At 39.9% G+C, this 18930-nt stretch overlaps 1 protein-coding gene across 2 annotated transcripts in view; it reads right to left on the bottom strand.

Annotated features, from left to right (window-relative positions):
• Window positions 1-6079: 6079 nt before the first annotated feature.
• LOC137293678 (GRIP and coiled-coil domain-containing protein 1-like) overlaps window positions 6080-18930 on the bottom strand; it is an 88858-nt gene continuing 76007 nt past the window's right edge. For both annotated transcript variants that reach the window (XM_067824374.1, XM_067824373.1), the window contains exon 10: window positions 6080-8140. In XM_067824374.1, the coding sequence (XP_067680475.1) occupies window positions 7349-8140 (792 nt within the window). In that variant the 3' untranslated portion in view covers window positions 6080-7348. The remainder of the gene's footprint in view (window positions 8141-18930) is intronic.

Consider the following 18930-nt stretch of genomic DNA (forward strand, 5'->3'; position numbering starts at 1 on the left):
TAGTCCCCTTCCAAGTTCACACACTTTTGCCAGCGATGCTGCAAGGCCTGAATCCCAGTCAGGAAGAAATCTTCTTCAGCTACCCTAAAAAAATCAGTCACAGCGGAAATGACGTCATCATTACTTACAAAATGGCGACCGGCGAGTTCCTTTTTCATTTTTGGGAACAGGTGGAGGTCAGAAGGAGCCAAATCAGGTGAATAAGGAGGATGGTCAATGAGTTCAAAGCCACAATCGCGGATTGCTGACATGGCCACCACCGATTTGTGAACAGGCGCATTGTCTTGGTGGAAGAGGACACCTTTAGCGACCATCCCTCGTCGTTTGGCTTTGATTGCTTCTCGTAACTGGTTCAGTAGATCAGCATAGTATCTGCCGTTGATACTTTGACTTTTTTCAAGATAATCAATGAGCAGAATACCCCTGGAATCCCGAAAGACTGATGCCATCACCTTTCCAGCTGAAGGAACTGACTTGGCTTTCTTCGGAGCTGGTGAATCAGGATGCTTCCACTGTTTTGACTGTAGTTTTGTTTCTGGTTGAAAGTGATGTATCCAGGTCTCATCCATGGTTACAAATCGTGCGACAAAATCATCGGGATCTGCATCAAAACGACGCAAATTGTCAAGGGACGTCTAGAACCTGACACGTTTCTGTTCTGCTGTCAAGAGCTTTGGCACCCATCTTGCAGAAACTTTAGTCATTCCTAATTCATTGGTGATAATATGCTCAACCCTCTCATGAGAGATGCCCACTACACTAGCAATATGTCGAGTAGTCAATCGTCGATCATCCATCAACATATCGAGCACTCGCGTGATGTTTTCTGGAGTGGTTGCTGTTGAAGGCCTTCCTGAGCGTGGGTCATCATCAAGGCTTTGTCTGCCACGCTTAAATTCTGCAGCCCACTTCTTTACTGTGGAAAATGAAGGAGCATCATCCCCTGGAGTGGAGACCATGTCAGCATGTATCTGTGTTGGGGACAGCCCTTTCTTTTGCAAGTACTTGATGACTGCCCTGTATTCAGTTTTGTCCATTTCTGATGATTTCAGAGGGTAGGTTTACCAAAAGAGCTGTAGTTGAGATAAAACTATTAGTACTTTTGTAGTTCTTGTGTCTATGATTCACTAAATGATTGTCCTCATTGGTGGCAAACACCTGTCTCTACCTGGTGGGGAAAAACCACTCAGGCTGAGAACTTTTCAGCCAACCCTCGTAACATCAGAACTTACATCCGCGATCTGATGCAGAAGAAGTGGGACACCCAAGTAGGTATAAATAAATTACATGAAATAAAACCGTATATTGGTTACACCTACTTGGGCTGTCAGTCGAGATTTGAAGAGGTTATTTTACGACGACGTCGTATTGGCCATACTAGATATACCCATGCACGCCTGCTAAAAGGTGGGGATCCTCCATTTTGTATCCCTTGTGATGAGAGAGTTACGGTCAAGCATATTCTGCTTGACTGTGTTGAATTCTCCATCACAAGGGATAAGTATTTCACAGTTAAAACCATTAAGGATCTTTCTACCAGCGTTAGGTCTTATTTAATGTTGTTTTTGTAAAAGAAATTGATTTTTTGGTTGAATTTTGAATATTATGTTGTGTAAATAGATGCATTGTAATGATTGGTAGTGTGGATTAGTAACTTGAATTGTTTTTGGCTGTACCCCCAAAGGAAGTTGAAGTATTGTAAAATTATTGTCCTCCTGAGAGGGTACGGAAGTCCAAAAACATTCACAGTAAATTTAAGTCCACCAGGTTTGTAATCGTAGTATTGTTGTTGTTTTAATTTTGGCTAGCATTTTGTACATTCGCCAGCGACTGAAGAGATGACGTAAATCCAACTAGGGTCCATGCAGGTAGCAAATGTACTGTAAGTCCCCATGGTCCCTGGTATGGTGATCTACCTTCAGTTGCTGGCGATCTATAGTCCGATTTTATGCTGTATTGTAAACCAAAAGTCACTGTGTTCTGTAATCTGATTGGTTGAAAAACATGATAAACTGGTATTAGATTCCCGGAAACTGCAAGACTATTCACTGCGTATTGACACGTAAACAATTGTTTTCTTGTGTCATCAACAGTGGTGACGTCATTCAGGTCATATTGTGACGTAAAGTTAGAATGACGTCACAAATGAGCAACTCCAGACGTTACCATGGGAACCAGCTGAAACGGCCAGCTGATGACACTTCACTGCTGTACTCCTACTCGATGTAAACGAGTGCAGACAGTAAAACCACTTTGGTTTACTTTTTTGTTTACAATGTCGATAAACATCACGTCTTGGCCAATTTCCGGGTGTTATTGAGTATTTGAAGCACGGGAATGCATTTGGAACCGACGGCGATGTTTATCTCCTAATTGTCCTTTATAGTTGAACTGTTTTAATCTCATTACTAGTTTTATATTCTCTGTGATATTCCTGTTGGTTTTACTGTCCTTCGTTGACAGATTTTTATAACGTGCCATTAATAAATATGTAGTTTTGTAACTAATAGCTCACGTCACGATATGGCTGGGATATTGTCGATGTGACGTGAAATATTAACTCACTCACTCACTATACAATGTTCAGATATTAACTTTCAAAATGCACACAAATGTGACAAGACAAAATATATAGACCAACACTGAGTTTGTTATTTTTCAGTCCTAACGTGTTTGTTTTTTAATATCACTGGCAGATGAGTAAACTACAAGGTGTTGTTTTCATAATAACGAAGTAAAATGACTTCATCTTTGTTGATAAGTCTACACATAAACGATCAATTGCACATATGGGAGGAGCAGCAGAGATCACGAACCAGTCACGAATGCTGGGATATCATCCGGGTACTCCTGGGTACTCCCGGGAAAAAGAACAATAACAAAAGAAAAAAAAAGTCCACGGAAATTGCTCCGCATCAGTGCCCCTTTAAGTCCTCTACTTTTCTCTTTTTCATTAACGAGTTATATTTAGATATCATATGTACTAGAAGTATACAAGTGTACTAAACATGGTATCCAACTTTCTCACGATGTAATCAAACTTTTCATCTTATTATTTGCTGACGATGTCATTCTATGTCCAGTACTGTACATAGTCCTCAAAATTAACTAGATATAAACTGAGCGTAAAATTTGAAGCAACACCAATATTTCACGATCTTTAATTTAGATAAATTCGATTCTATGCAAGCTTAAGGGTTTCTCACATCTATAAATTTGACATATACAGAGGAAGAGGTATAGACAATGACAACATCGGGAAGGAAACGTTCTTTACAGGTGTGTCAAATCACTGAAATGTTCCCTGAAAAATGTTTGTCAATTCATTGAAGAAAAGTCCATGCAATTGTACAGTAAGTGTTCGGGAAACATTCTATGGCATTCAGAGAAGTAGAATGACGTCATTAATTGCGTCAAAAGGTGTGCAGAATCTTCAAGAATGGGTGTATCCGCCATGACTGTTAATCACCTCTTGACAACGACGTCTCATACAGAACCAGGTTCCTCATTAAAGGCATAGGAAGGTGATTCCATTCGTTCCATTCCAATTGCATCAGAGAGCTCTCTGAGATTGCTAACTGGTTGAACACGACGATAAATACGCCTCCCAATAGCTTCCCAGACATGTTCAATTGGATTCAAATCTGGACTCAGACCTGGCCAATCCATAGAATCAATGCCATGTTGTTGTTTAAGGTCCTGAACAAGCCTAGCCCTATGAGAACGAGCATTGTCATCTTTGTAAATGTTGGCAACATTTGGATAAGCGTGTATGAATGGAACGACGGTGTTTTCAATGATGTCACGACCGTATTTTGCAGCATTGTCCCTTGAACAACTTTGATATCAACCTTGGCGTCGTAGGTAAAGGCGTCGTAGGTAAAGGCTGCCCACACCATCACTGATTCACCACCCCAAGCTACTGTAGGCACAACATATCGTGGGTTAAGTTCGTCTCTGTTTCCACGTCGAACTCGGCGACGTCCGTCACTAACGTAGAGATTGAACCTGGATTCATCGGACCATATTACCCTACGCCATGTACGTAAGTTCCACCGTTGACGTTGCTGAGTCCATAACAAACGTTGATGTTTGTGACGATCAGTCAATCCGGGCCGTTTCACTGGCCTGCGTGCTTTTAAACCCCAGCGGAGTAAACGTTTATTAACCAGTTACGGTGAAACGTTAACGCCAGTTGCGTGCTGCCACCTCTGACGCAACTGATTAGTGGAGTGGAATGGGTTTTCACGTGCCATCCGTAGCAACAGGCGATCATCCCTTGCAGACGTCTTCCGTGGACGACCTTGACCTGGTCTGACCTTGACCTGGCCCGTCTGGTGATATTTTTTTAGGAGTCTACTGACAACGCTATGAGAAACATTCATGCGGTTCGCTATCTGTCTCAAAGACATTCAACCGTTTCTCATGTCAACAATTTGCCATTTTTTGAGCTTCAGACATCCGATTTCGCGCCATTTCAGCACGAACGAAGCTCTCAAAACCATGTGCTCAATACCGTGTTTTCACGAATCAGAAAGCACCTTTCCATTTGTGTTGTGCACGAGCATGCTAAGAAATGCACGTGCAAAACATGTGCCTAGATGTTAAGGTAACATATTGTGCGTATGATAAATTGCATTCAGGTGTTGAGCAATGATGTACATTTTTTATGATATGACTAAACATTCAGTGTTGCTTCAAATTTTACCTTCAGTATACTTTCATTATACCATAGAAAAAAATAATTCGCTTGCCTGTAAAAAGTTTCTAAATGTTGGTTTATCAACACCAAACACTATGGTTTATGGTGAATGTTTGAGGTTCGCATTGTACATTATTGTCCCTGTTTAAAATACTGGTGTAAAACATACTGAGTGAAAGAAAGAAACTTCACAAAATGTAATTTTTAATACTAAGGAATATTTTTTCTCTGATGATACTTCTATGTATCCGAAATGGCATCCCTATCTTTCGACTCTGGAAAAACATTAGCGAAACCCACTCAAAACCATCCGTTCGTCGTGCAAATGATGTTAGTGCCAAATCAGGTTTTGCACGTGCAGTCAATCATGTGATCTTGACATCAAAGTTTTCTTCATTTGCATGTGTTTGCATTGGCCTCAAGAATTGAAAAAAACCCAAACACTTTTAAACTATAGTTCTAACAGTGCTTTAAATGCCACGATTGTCAAATGTGCTACATGAACTGCCGTTGGCATGTTGCAAGAGGGAAGATCAGTTATTGACATCGTTATTGTCCTCACAGACCATTCGAAATCGGTTGCAGGCTGCCAATCTCCATTCAAATATTTATACTTGTGACTTGAGATTCTTTTTACAGTGAAACGGTGGTGTAGCCTAAAGGAGTTGATTGTGGCACTGTCAGTGTATCGAGTACATCACACAGATCTCAGCAATGCAATTATAACAATTTAACCATCTTACCATCTCTTGTTCTTTTATAGTGCCCTGAAGAAAGAATGTGAAGTTTCTTTTTTTGACTCAGTATAATTAACATGCCTGAACATCCTTCACCTAAAAAAAAGCCTATAATACTTTTCTACATCTTGATTATCTTCGAAAGAATAACTGGACATCTCATATTCGCACCTTACTATTTAGATATGGTTTTGGTTGTATTTTTGGTTACAACAGACAACTGGCTATGTGAATATGTTTGTTAGTTTTGTATGCGGGTATTGATATGTTTAAGCACGAACGGCATTCAACTATTAATGAAAGGTCATCAAGATATGATTCATATCGTCAATTACGTCATTGCTTGAGCTGGAGTGTTATCTTGCTCACCTTCACTAAAGAAATGTTCGCAATGCTTTTGTATGTTTTAGATTAGGACTCAATGATTTATTAATCAACCAGTGGAAGATCTGTGTTGGTGGAGAAAACCCAAAGATTCTGTCCATTCTATTCCACTATTGAAGACGAATTCCATTTTATGTTTATTTGTCCTGTGTATGAAAATCTAAGAAAAAAGTATCTGCTACAACTGTCCCTATCTCAAATCAATGCTCAACTACTGTCTTCCTTAGTTTCCTGCAAAGAACCGGCAAAACCAACACAATGTAGCCCTATTTATTTACAATGCATTTTAGTTAAGAAAAGAATTGAATAGTTAGAAAGTTGATCATACAAGCCATTTTTAAGATGTATCCCTTTTTGTATGTGGGCCTATGGCCTTTCATACAATAAAGAATTGAACTGAACTGAATTCATACAAACAATCTCATTCTTCACAGCAATCCGTCACAGCCTAGAGGATAAACCACCAAGCTATCAAGCAAAGGGATGCAGGTTTGAAACCTGGTATCCGAATATTTCATGATCGTATTCAGTGATAGGAAGACAGAGTATCATGAATCTTCAAAAGAAGTAATTATTCAGTCAGGGGCTCTTCCTTAAAAAAACCTTGGGGCGTGGGCAATTCTGTAGAAAATCCATGGGATTTCATGGTGAATGCATGTGGAACTGTTTGTGAGTGAGTGAGTGAGTGAGTGAGTGAGTGAGTGAGTGAGTGAGTGAGTTTAGTTTTACGCCGCTTTTAGCAATGTTCCAGCAATATCACGGCGGGGTACACCAGAAAATGGTTGAACACTGAACCCATGTGGGGAAGCGAAACGCAGGTCTTCGGCGTGACGAGCGAACGCTTTAACCACTAGGCTACCCCACCGCCCTGAAACTGTTTGTAGAGTTTACTTGGTAAAAGGATAACCTAGCGAGACATCACTTTACTGTGAACAACAGGGCAAAGTATCATCAGGTCCACAATTGTTGACAGCAGTGGAATAGTAGTCAATCTGGCTGTCATGGCAAGTGATACTGACAGCAGTGGAATAGTAGTCAATCTGGCTGTCATGGCAAGTGATACTTCACTGTAAAATCAAAATTGTAGTGTTTCCTTCTCTTAAACTGACATGGTTCACATAGAGCACATGGTGGCCGAAAATTTCTGGATTGATCTGCCAACTGCATCAAGGATAAGAGATCACTCACATCACTCGCAAATTAAAGTATTGCAAGACTGGTCAAGATCCACTGGTGAAATACTCCTTGATAGCTTCAGTTTATCAGCTATTCATATCAACACAGACACTGTGTCAATACACTTGATACTACCAAAGGTGGGGCACTACTAAGGAGTTAAAGTAGAATCAGTTTGTTGGAGATTCTTTCGAGCAATTCATATGGACCACTGTCTGGAGATCCAAGGTAGGATGGATAAGTGTCTTCTAAACATTTTAGTGTACAAATCATAGAAAAGAGAAGAATCCGGACAATAAATGGGAAACTTTGTCTCAACAGTAAATATGACAGCATGATTATGAGCACCCTACAAAGAAGCATGAGACTTTACCATATCTTTCTCTTTCGGACTGAACTGCAATATTGTCATAATGGCCTTTAACATCTGCTTTTTGCCACTTTTATCTGAGCTTATGAGAAAATTATAGACAACATTTTTTAAGTACTCTAAATTGGCATTTTCTCGCGTGACATTTCTTTGCTGTTTCCATAATTCTTCTGTTAACTTCTCATTTTCTTCCTTGAGTTTATCTTGCCTTAGGGTACTGGCATGTTCAATATCCCTTAATGCTCCTTCTAACTGTCTTTTATGTTTCCTTAAACTTGACAGTTCTACATCTCTTCGTGCCTGTTCTTGGGAAAAGTGTAACAGCAACGTTTCTCCCTGATGTCCCTGTGACTGAGCAAGAAGTTCTTTCACTGCATCTTTCCCATCAGTATCATCTTGCTTGCCAGGTTCCATGGCAACATCTGTGCATACATTCATATCACGGACATATTCCAGGTCCACACTGTGACTGGAAAACGTTTTCAGTGATGCAATTTCTCCATCCTTCTCTGCTAACATAGCAATTGTCCTCTCCCTCTGCTTCTTTAATTCATACTCCATTTCCTTGATTTGTTTGGCATGCTGTGATTTAATTGTTATGAGTGTTTGTCTGTGCTGTTCCTGATCTGTCTGCAGTGTTTTACTTAGGTGGTTGATTTTCAAATCTTTGGCTTCTATGACCTCCTTATACTCCTGGTGACCTTGCCTTAGTTTCTCTCGAAGTTGGTTGATTTGATCTTTCAACATCTCCATATCTTTGTTGGATGAATCCTGTAAAACAAATCAAAGATCATGTATACAAAGTGTATTGAAACAGATGAAATGTTCAGACAACATTTGGAAATTGGGTACTTCATTCAGGAGTCAATTTAGCTCATTTTAAACATAGCATCACGGCCTACCCAACATATTATGCACATGATTAAGATCAGGGTAAAATTTAAGGTTTTCAGTGAAACATGTCAGACTGCTGCTGTATGTTTCAGTTTAAAATAACCTACAGATATTGACAAGGATCAGGGTGTTTTCCTGCTGAATGTGTGGTGCATAGAATAATAAGCAATCAATGTATATGTTTTTCTATGTTTCCCTTATTCACTGCTATCATATATGTGTTTACCTATCACTGTTTCCATAAGTGCCTTCCATTCTACCCTATCACACATATCCAGCCCTTCTCCTTGTATAAAAACTCTGTACATCCATTGCATAAACATACTACTTATCTCTTTGAATTCTGCATATTTAAACACTTTGTATCATCGTTTGTAATACTATCTCACAGGCTTCCTGAATGTGCTATATATTTTGCTCGTGCAGTATTTGTCATAGATTCTTGTAAATTGTAGTGAATTCTTCACAATATTTTTGCCTGTCCAGCTGAATCCCACAAATATTCATAAATCTATTGCACCAGCATTGTACGTAAGGCGAGAACAATTTTCTCTCTTTCAGATCCGCCGGTTGTTTTTTTCAAGATTCAGAAATAAAAAAAAATGAAAAAAATATAATTTTATTGTTTTTACTGGTCCATAATCAGAAATTTCAATATTCATAGACTTATCCTATCTCTCAGTATGCACTCTCTCTCTTGATTGTCCATTGAGTGGAAGGATGTAAACTTTTTTCTGTCTTGTCCATCCACCCATCACTCCATGTTCCCCTCATTAGAAGACAGCATCCTAAATTTCATGCAAAGCATGCGATATGCACCATCAGCTTCCCCCCTGACTCATTCTTGGAGCAACTGGAAAATCAATCTTGGAGAATATGCAAAGCAGAAGTATGGGTGGGAATCCATCACATGAGATAGGATAAGTATATAAATAAACAATTTATATTAACATTTCAAAATTTGCAAACTTGTCCTATCTCAACATATGCACTTATCCCATGGTCGGATGGAGTGACGCAAATACCCTATGGCTACAATATGAACAGTAGACTGAATACAACCTTACATATTGATGCACATGGGAGGACTGTTACACCTTGTGCTACTCCTATGCTTGTGACAAGATCTCCTGAAGTGAGAAAACTGTCACTTTGCCATGATTGCGAAGTACTCCCATAAATTACAGTCAGAGACAATAATCAGGCCAGGCCCTGCTTCAAGAAGATCCTGACAGACACTGACCTGAGGCAGGTGAAAGAGAAGCACAAATAGGAAACTCACAACTTTAACGTAGAGTTCCAGACATCAAATTGACCCTCACTCCTTTACATAACGTTAGCCAAAGGATGAGCCTGGCAACTTCAGAGTCGGAATGCAAAGAAATCCACTGGAATTCACAAGGGACACACTTCACTGACACAGGACACCGATTCAGACTGCCAAAAACAACCATCCATAATCGCATGAAGAGAACAATTACTATGGAAAGCCATTGTTGATGCTAGCGCTTGTGTCTTCAGTGCCATGTGGCCCAAGGATCAAGGGCAATGGTGGGATGGTAAAAGTACAAACGGGTTGTCCAAGCAATTGTTTTTTAGCAACAAAATTCCAACGGAGACTGAGGAAAGCCTTTCAAAGGCGGTTCAAACTCAACTCTGTTAACGTCAAATGTGTGGAGCTAAGAAATCTATGCAGTTGTAGCCAAAGCCACAAAGAAGAACCACTAGGCTACCCCACCGCCCTGAAACTGTTTGTAGAGTTTACTTGGTAAAAGGATAACCTAGCGAGACATCACTTTACTGTGAACAACAGGGCAAAGTATCATCAGGTCCACAATTGTTGACAGCAGTGGAATAGTAGTCAATCTGGCTGTCATGGCAAGTGATACTGACAGCAGTGGAATAGTAGTCAATCTGGCTGTCATGGCAAGTGATACTTCACTGTAAAATCAAAATTGTAGTGTTTCCTTCTCTTAAACTGACATGGTTCACATAGAGCACATGGTGGCCGAAAATTTCTGGATTGATCTGCCAACTGCATCAAGGATAAGAGATCACTCACACCACTCGCAAATTAAAGTATTGCAAGACTGGTCAAGATCCACTGGTGAAATACTCCTTGATAGCTTCAGTTTATCAGCTATTCATATCAACACAGACACTGTGTCAATACACTTGATACTACCAAAGGTGGGGCACTACTAAGGAGTTGAAGTAGAATCAGTTTGTTGGAGATTCTTTCGAGCAATTCATATGGACCACTGTCTGGAGATCCAAGGTAGGATGGATAAGTGTCTTCTAAACATATTAGTGTACAAATCATAGAAAAGAGAAGAATCCGGACAAAAAAGGGGAAACTTTGTCTCAACAGTAAATATGACAGCATGATTATGAGCACCCGACAAAGAAGCACGAGACTTTACCATATCTTTCTCTTTCGGACTGAACTGCAATATTGTCATAATGGCCTTTAACATCTGCTTTTTGCCACTTTTATCTGACACCGATTCAGACTGCCAAAAACAACCATCCATAATCGCATGAAGAGAACAATTACTATGGAAAGCCATTGTTGATGCTAGCGCTTGTGTCTTCAGTGCCATGTGGCCCAAGGATCAAGGGCAATGGTGGGATGGTAAAAGTACAAATGGGTTGTCCCAGCAATTGGTTTTTAGCAACAAAATTCCAACGGAGACTGAGGAAAGCCTCTCAAAGGCGGTTCAAACTCAACTCTGTTAACGTCAAATGTGTGGAGCTAAGAAATCTATGCAGTTGTGGCCAAAGCCACAAAGAAGTCTTGAATGAAATCTTCTCAAAGTCTTTCAAGGGGTTCATAGTCGGCTGATAATCCCATGCAGTAGGTCTAAACTTCTTAGACAACTTAAATACCGAAGCTCATGAACAGTTGAGACCTTAGCACCAGTGTTGGTAGGACAAAGTTGATCGCGGCATGGTAAGTGGCCAAAGTGGATCTCTTAAGCATCCTAGATGACTATAAATGCTGGAGAAATTCAACGACTATTTGATGGAAAGTAGAAACAGGAGCCTCAGGACTTGCAATATCACTCAAAACTTCTCATCATTACGTGAGCAAGTGGAAGTTCTGTGAGTTGAAGTGATGGCCATAGCCACCCTCCAAGAATATCCTTTGGCAATTAAGGACTTCTTCAGATGCACCAAAAATGTGCTGAGACAGGATATGAAGGGATACATGGCACCGATCTGAGTGAAGGTGCAACAGAAGGTCGTCCCAATTGGGAGAGGAACTGGGTTTAGGACCAGGACCAGTGTGAGCTCAACAAACCAACGCCAGTAAGGCGCAACCAAACGCAGTAGAATCTGTCTGGTTTCCCCAGGGTTTCTGAATTACTCAGGGTAGATAACAGGAAGACCAGTTCCAGAAAGATCTGTGGGTTTAATTGCCACTCTGTGGGAGACGGTGGATTGGAGTGGGACAACATATCTGCGATGACATATCTGGCTTTGGGAATGTGTCTTTCTTGAGCATCGATGTCAATATGATCTTCTATCGTGTTCAGCTTCTATTCAGCCAGAACATGTTTCTTTGGCTTTGGCTCCAGTCGCGATTTTGTTGCCCAGCACCAAGGGCACGATGACGATGGTGGGCAATAATCTGAATCCTGTCGCCCCTAATCTCATACCAGTCGCTATCAGGGCGGTGTTTGCGCCGTCCATGTAATTGACGTCCCTGTGATATTTTTTTTACAACTCTTGGCGCGATTCTATTTCCTGCTCTGTCTGTCATTTGATTTCGCATAACTGTTGCAAACAAATCCTGTCTACGGTCATGTCCAATGTTTTCACCACGTCATCTATGACTGAGTAGAGTCCTATTTTTGTGTGTGCCTATGTACTTGAGGTTGTCGGACATGAAAATTTTAGAGATCAATATCGTGTTGTCCACAGTGATGGTGACTCCCTGCAGACTGGTGTAGGCATTCAAGTTCACTCACACTCAAAAGAAGCAAGCATGGTATTGTTGTTTTTATGACCACCGGAGTTTGATCCCTTTCACAATTTTGACCTCATGTGGTCCAGACGACAGTGGTTTGCCAAGGTAGACATGGATAACTTGTGTAGAATTCGTGGGCATGTTTGTCAGGTCAGTGTTGACATCGTCACATTCAGAGACTCAGGTTTTCCATCCTGGGTTTGCTTGATGGTATGTGTAATATACCGTCCACAGATATCATGCCGAGGACCACACTTCATCTTTGCGTCGGGACATAAGCCAAAATCAGCGTTCCCTCATTTACGACTTTTGTGGTCTTTGTAGTGGTCTTTGTTTTCCGTGAAAATGAGGGGGGACATGCACGTGATGTTGATGATCCATGTTGAAAATGACACTGTATGGCATGTTTCGGGTGATGACTGTGTGCTTCTCTTTGTTTAGGTTGAACAGTTTACCACCAAAGGCTCTGGATATTGTCCATCTGTTTCCGTTGTTCTGGATGAGGTCGTACCGCATGTTGTTGACTGCTCCATCGATACAGGACAAATTTTTATGGATAGCAACTTCTTGAGTTTAGTTTCACGATGTTTCGGGCCTTTTCCTAACCCCCCTCATCTATAAACTCAAGAAGTTGCTATCCATAAAATTTGTCCTGTATTACTACGCTAACTTCTAAATGCCTTTGAAGAATGCTCCATCGGTGTCGACAAATTCGCTTAGGTTGCTGCTGCCACCACCATCGCCTTTTGTGGCATACACCTTGCTGTCGATTCTGGGCTTATCGAAGCCGCATGTGTCCCTGAGGTCAAAGATCGCTATGGTGGGACATTTCTTCAGTCGAAAAGCCATCCTCAGACGGCTTCAGTCATGATGGTCTCACATGAAACATGATGCTCTTGTACCGAAATTCATGGACTTGTGTTGAATGTCTAAAACGAAAATGATCAATTCCGCGATGGTGCTGCAGATCAATGTCCTGTACTGCGGTGCCGAAAACATTTCGGTTTGCACTTTTCCATTTTCAATGGGATGGTTGGGATACCGCGAATCTGTGATTGTGCTTTTTGTTCGTAGGTTGTTAGATGGTAACCCGAGAGTTTTTGCTAAGTGTTTGCTGAGCCTGATGGCTTTACCCCAGTCTTCATCATCATCATCATGCCGTTTGATGCATAGATTTTAAGGCTGGCTCTGATGGGCAAAAAATTTTGTTGGTGAGCAGGCAGATGCTGTAGTAACCGTCGGACAGCTTGTGACTATGTCCGTCGATGAACAGCCTGTGATGTTTGACTATCACGGGTAAAATGTGATTTCTCTGAGTGTGTTATCGGGCTGTGTTCAATTGGGTGCAGTGGTCAGTTGGCGTTTGCAGGGTCCCAACCACAGATTGGGCATTCCCATTGTTCACAATGAGTCTCTCGCGAAAGCCAGCAAAGAGCTCATGATAGATTGGGTTTACCGCTTGTATCGTTACCTCTCAATGAATGACTGGAACAAAGGTACGTCTCTCAGATCGTCTTGATACAGTGCTCTTGCCGTAGTGCTCGGTTTGGTTTGCACGGTTTGCAAAGCATTGATGGTCCTCGCAGAAAGACCTTGTCTGTTGTAATCATGAAAATTTAAGTCGTCTCGGACAAACCAGATGCCGCGAAGTCTGGTCAGCAATGACAAAAGCAAGAGGTTTTCTTTGTAGCCATGTCACTTCAGTCATGAAGTGTCGGCCTCTCTGTCTTTGTACAGCAGTGCCTGTGTGTCGTAGAAATCGCCCATCAGAATATCGTCCATGTTTGCATCAGATGAATGCATTTGTTGTGTAACATATAGGAAACCATGTCCCAGTACTGATGAAAGCTCAATCCTTTCCGAAAACCTCGGGCGGTCAAAGACGTGTGTCAGTTTGTCATGATCACCAACAATCTGAACACAATCGATCAAAACTAAACGTTGCCAGTTCGATTCCCCAACCTGGGTGAGAACGACGTCACTGTCCCCGGCACGATTCGACTGACGTTCGACATTGCTCTGTCTTCCAACAATGACCAGGGAGATCTTGTCTGGAACACTCACACAACGCGTATCAGGACCTTGGAGTCACCAACACAATCCGGTTGAGGGTGGGATACCTGTCACCTGTACTGAAAGCTGTCCATTCTGTACCACAGAGTCATGACACTGGACAGGAGCGACATGCTGCAGAATGTCAGCTTGAACATACCAGGATGATCGATAAGAGGCATCCTGATCACTCCTGTGGAGGACTACGACACGTTGGAAAGAGACAGCAAAACGTTTTCAACCCCGAGAGCACATGGAAGTAAAGAGACAGTTGAGGGCATGTCCAACCAGGTGTTCAGCCAGGGCATGAAGGCTCACCAGCAGTGGGATGAAATCAAGAAACTGCTGGTGATCCTGAATCCAACGCAGAGGCAAAGATCTCGGAGTACCTGATCACCAGGTACGCCCTGTGTTCCACGGATGATGATCAACTGCACGGCAGTGGACTGCTTCAAATATCTGCCAAGTTTTGCTGTAAGATATTGAATACTTTTCGAGTTGTGCTCCGGAAACAAAGCCCATCCCTCCATTTTGAGACTAAGTCAGAATCTTTTCCATTGAAACTGGGAAAATGATAAATTAGAAAACTCTGTAAATACCAAAAGGCACCACTTTAGAATCTCGCCTTCATATCTGATAAATTTTGCAGAAAGATATTTAGAAGTTTTTGAGATCTACTCCATAAACGAAGCCCATCCCTCCATTTTGAGACAAAGTCAGAAACGTTTCCATGGAAACCCAGAAAATTATAAATAAAGAAAATCAGTAAAAGGCACCATGTTGGGGTCTGACACATATATCTATCTACCAAGTTTTGCTGACAGATATTACAAAGTTTTTGAGATGTGCTCCGGAAATGAAACACACCTCTCACTTTTGAGACAAAGTCCAAATCGTTTCCATGGAAACTGAGAAAATAATAAATAACAAAAACCTGTACATAGCTCAAGAAAGAAAATGGTGGTTTACAAAAATTTAAATGATTGTAAAGGTGATGTTTACAAGGCTTGTAAATTTTTGTAAATTTAGGAAGGATTTTACCACTACTTCTTTCAATTTTGCCATTTCTCAAGAATCCTCATGACTCTGTCTTTTGTTCTGTTAGAGTTCTTACTGTTGATATGCATAATGGATCTTGCATGTGACATATTTATTCATGAAAACTGAAGGAATAAGCCATATTTTGTATAGTCCATTTGTGCTTTATATCAATCCAACTGCGTCTGGTGCGTGAAGACATGAAAGTTGATGTTTACAGCCAGCATTGATCCATATATCAAATACTTGTGCCTGTTAAAACAGATGTCTTGCCTTTGTTCGAGATCATCATCCCAAGCTCATTCCGGTGATTTTACCACTCAACTCTGTGGGAACTATATGCATTCTCTAAATAACACCTGTCACTAGACCATTTATGTTGGTGCTCATTAACGGTGTTATGCAATTGGCGTATCTCATAAACATGTCAATAGATAATTGGTTGTGTTGTCAGTACGTGTGGATTGGAGCAAATACTCAAATGAATTAATAAATCATTGTGTAACAAGATTTATATAATCATTTACAAGAAGTATGTTACAGAATATTTAAATGGTGGGTGCCGATCTATCATTTATTTGTTTGTGTTCGGCGTACACAAATTTTTAATTTATCATTCATACATAAAACATAACTTACATAACAGTACACTCTGCTTTGCATTTGGTAACTGCGTAAATATAAGAAATTCTTAAAGTGCTACACAATCATACATCATCAGTGTCAACAGTGATAGTTCATTTCATACACAACTGACTCAACACAATGGGAAGAAACGTTTCCATACTCTGTCATTGTCTTCCTTTCTGCTTGAAGATGTTTTTTGTCTTAAGTCTATGGTTACTTTGGTGAGCATCCACAATTTTACCATCAAGACACCAAAAATAATTATCTTACCAATAACATTCTCTTAATGCTCTATATTGATACAATTAGTTTGTATGCGTGGAATCTTTAGACGGGGGAAGTCAGATGTAACAAATAAATAAATATATATATATATATATATATATATATATATATATATATATATATATATATATATATATATATATATATATATATAACATCTGACTATATATATATGGTTAAAACATATTTAAACGTGCAGTCGAAAATGGATTGTCAAACAAGGTGGAAGCTTATGTTAATACCTCTCTAATGCACTTTACAAAGGTAAATAAATGAAAGTTCTAAAACAAGATTATCATATGACAAACCACGAGGTTAATTCTTCAATCATATTTAGTATCAAATCTAAAAGAAGGAGTGATGAAGAGATAGGCAGATCTTAAGATGGATAGATTATTAAGATCAGATAATTCACTATTTCCGTATAAGATTGTCTTCAAGCTTTACCCATTTTTGTAATTCAAATTTATATACATATGTGACAACACATGCTGCATTTAAATTTTGTTTTGTATGTTGTATGGTACCAGTGTTGATATAAACTGTAAAGCTGTTCACAATCCCATTTAATTTTTATCAATAAAAAACAAACACAATAAATAAGCACAAAAAATAGAGATGTGTAAATCATTCACACAGTGATGGCTGTGTGGGATTAGTTAAACGACCAAACCCAGTTGACCATGCCTTATAATCCTCTTACTCTTAAAATAAACAAGTTCAGTCCACTGGCAAAGAGGATACTAGTGGGATTCTTTGGTTGATTTGGGTTAGTGTTTTAATAACACTTAGTCTTGATGAACGATAGTCTATTTCAACAATATGGTCAATTGGTAAAATTCGTATTAAAGTGACATACCTTTATTTACATGTTTCACAAACCGTTGTGTACACGTGCACTGTCCTTTCTATTTCTTGTACCAAAGCATACAATAGGAATACTACTAGCTCGTGACATGCGTTAACAAGAATTAATGATGTAGACTCACACGGATATGTATGCTGGTGAATATAAGCATTTTGAGAAAGGGGTTTTAATTAGTATCATCCGCACTGTTAGCAGGTAATTCAAGGCAGATGAAATCAGCAGAAAAAAGTGTCTGTGTGTCTGTCTGAAATCAGCAGAAAGTTGGAGAAATTACAGAGAGGAAGAGTAACTGAAAGTAATTTGATGACCTTTTGAGATCTAAATAAATATATGAACTACCAATGGGAAAATGCAGCTGATCATTGCACACCAACATTTGCTATCGTGAATTTGAGACTTTACATCTACAAAAGCCGTTCAGAATGTCTGTCAGCGATATTTCTTCAGAGGGCACATTCAGCTCAGGTTAGTATATTGCAGATGACGCAAGTACATTATTTGTAAAATCAGTAAGGCAATCCTGGTGACGCCATGTGTTCCTTCAGCAGCATGGTTGTTGAGAAATCTTACACTCAAGTGAGTGAGTTTAGTTTTACGCCGCACTCAGCAATATTACAGCTATATGGCGGTGGTCTGTAAATAATCGAGTCTGGACCAGACAATCCAGTGATCAACAACATGAGATGCGCAATTGGGAACCGATGACATGCGTCAACCAAGTCAGCGAGTCTGACCACCCGATCCCGTTAGTCGCCTCTTACGACAAGCTGAGTCGCCTTACACTCAAGACTACCATACCATTTAGCAGGGAGCTCAATACACAGAGTCGTAGAGTATCCCTGCCATTCAGTAAGTGTTTAGTATACTGAATCACGATATGAGAACAACAGCCCGACTTATTGGCTGATCAAAGGTTTATTACATGTCATAAATATCCTTCCTGGGGCTTAATCAGGCTATGGGGGTGGAATATATTCCCCAGGTAACACCAGTTGTTTTTTTGTGGTTGAGCTGAAGGATTACCTGTTACATGTACTTTCAATTATAATGTATAATTAGTATAAGACTTTGGATGTATGCTTACAGACGTAAAACGTTGTGTTTTATGTTTTTAAGAGATATGTTTCATCAAAAACAACAATGACAGAGCAATAACTTTAATAGATATAAACCCATTTACTCACAAAACACATCCTTTTCAAAATCGCTAAGGCATTTCAAAATCAAATTTAACACAAATATATTTTAAAAACTAAATTGATTGTTTATTTCTTTATAAATGTTTGTAACGTATTCAGACAAGGTATTCTTATACAATGTTGTATTAGCACTAATTCGACTTTATTTAAGACTTTAGTTGTAATACCTGCTAGTCATTTTGTACTAATTGTATTTTTCCCATGAATCTACTTTCACAGACAACTGTGAGGCAGGCTCTACAGAATGCTGAGTCTGAGGAATGACCCTAAATCCACAACAGACGTAAGAATATATACTTAATATGATTTAAATACAGTAACTGCAAGAGTTTGAATGCATTAAACCATTCAACGAGTAAAACTTCAGGTGTTTCTACAATAACAATTTATCTTCATTGTGCTGACAATAAATTTAGAAATGTATTTTTTCAGATTGGAAACAGGACAGAATAAGGACATCATGGGATTTTGCTAAGGCAGCTCTCCCTGTTATTCTGCACTTAGAGTTTCAAGGTATTGCAGTTCTGCTTAATGCTCTGTCCTATATGCATCAGTGCACAACAAAAAATCAGCACAACCCACTGTCATGAATGCTCATTTCTTGAGCTCCAAACCTGACTTTTGT

Source organism: Haliotis asinina, chromosome 8 (assembly GCF_037392515.1).
Source record: "Haliotis asinina isolate JCU_RB_2024 chromosome 8, JCU_Hal_asi_v2, whole genome shotgun sequence".
In the NCBI taxonomy this organism is placed as follows: domain Eukaryota; kingdom Metazoa; phylum Mollusca; class Gastropoda; order Lepetellida; family Haliotidae; genus Haliotis; species Haliotis asinina.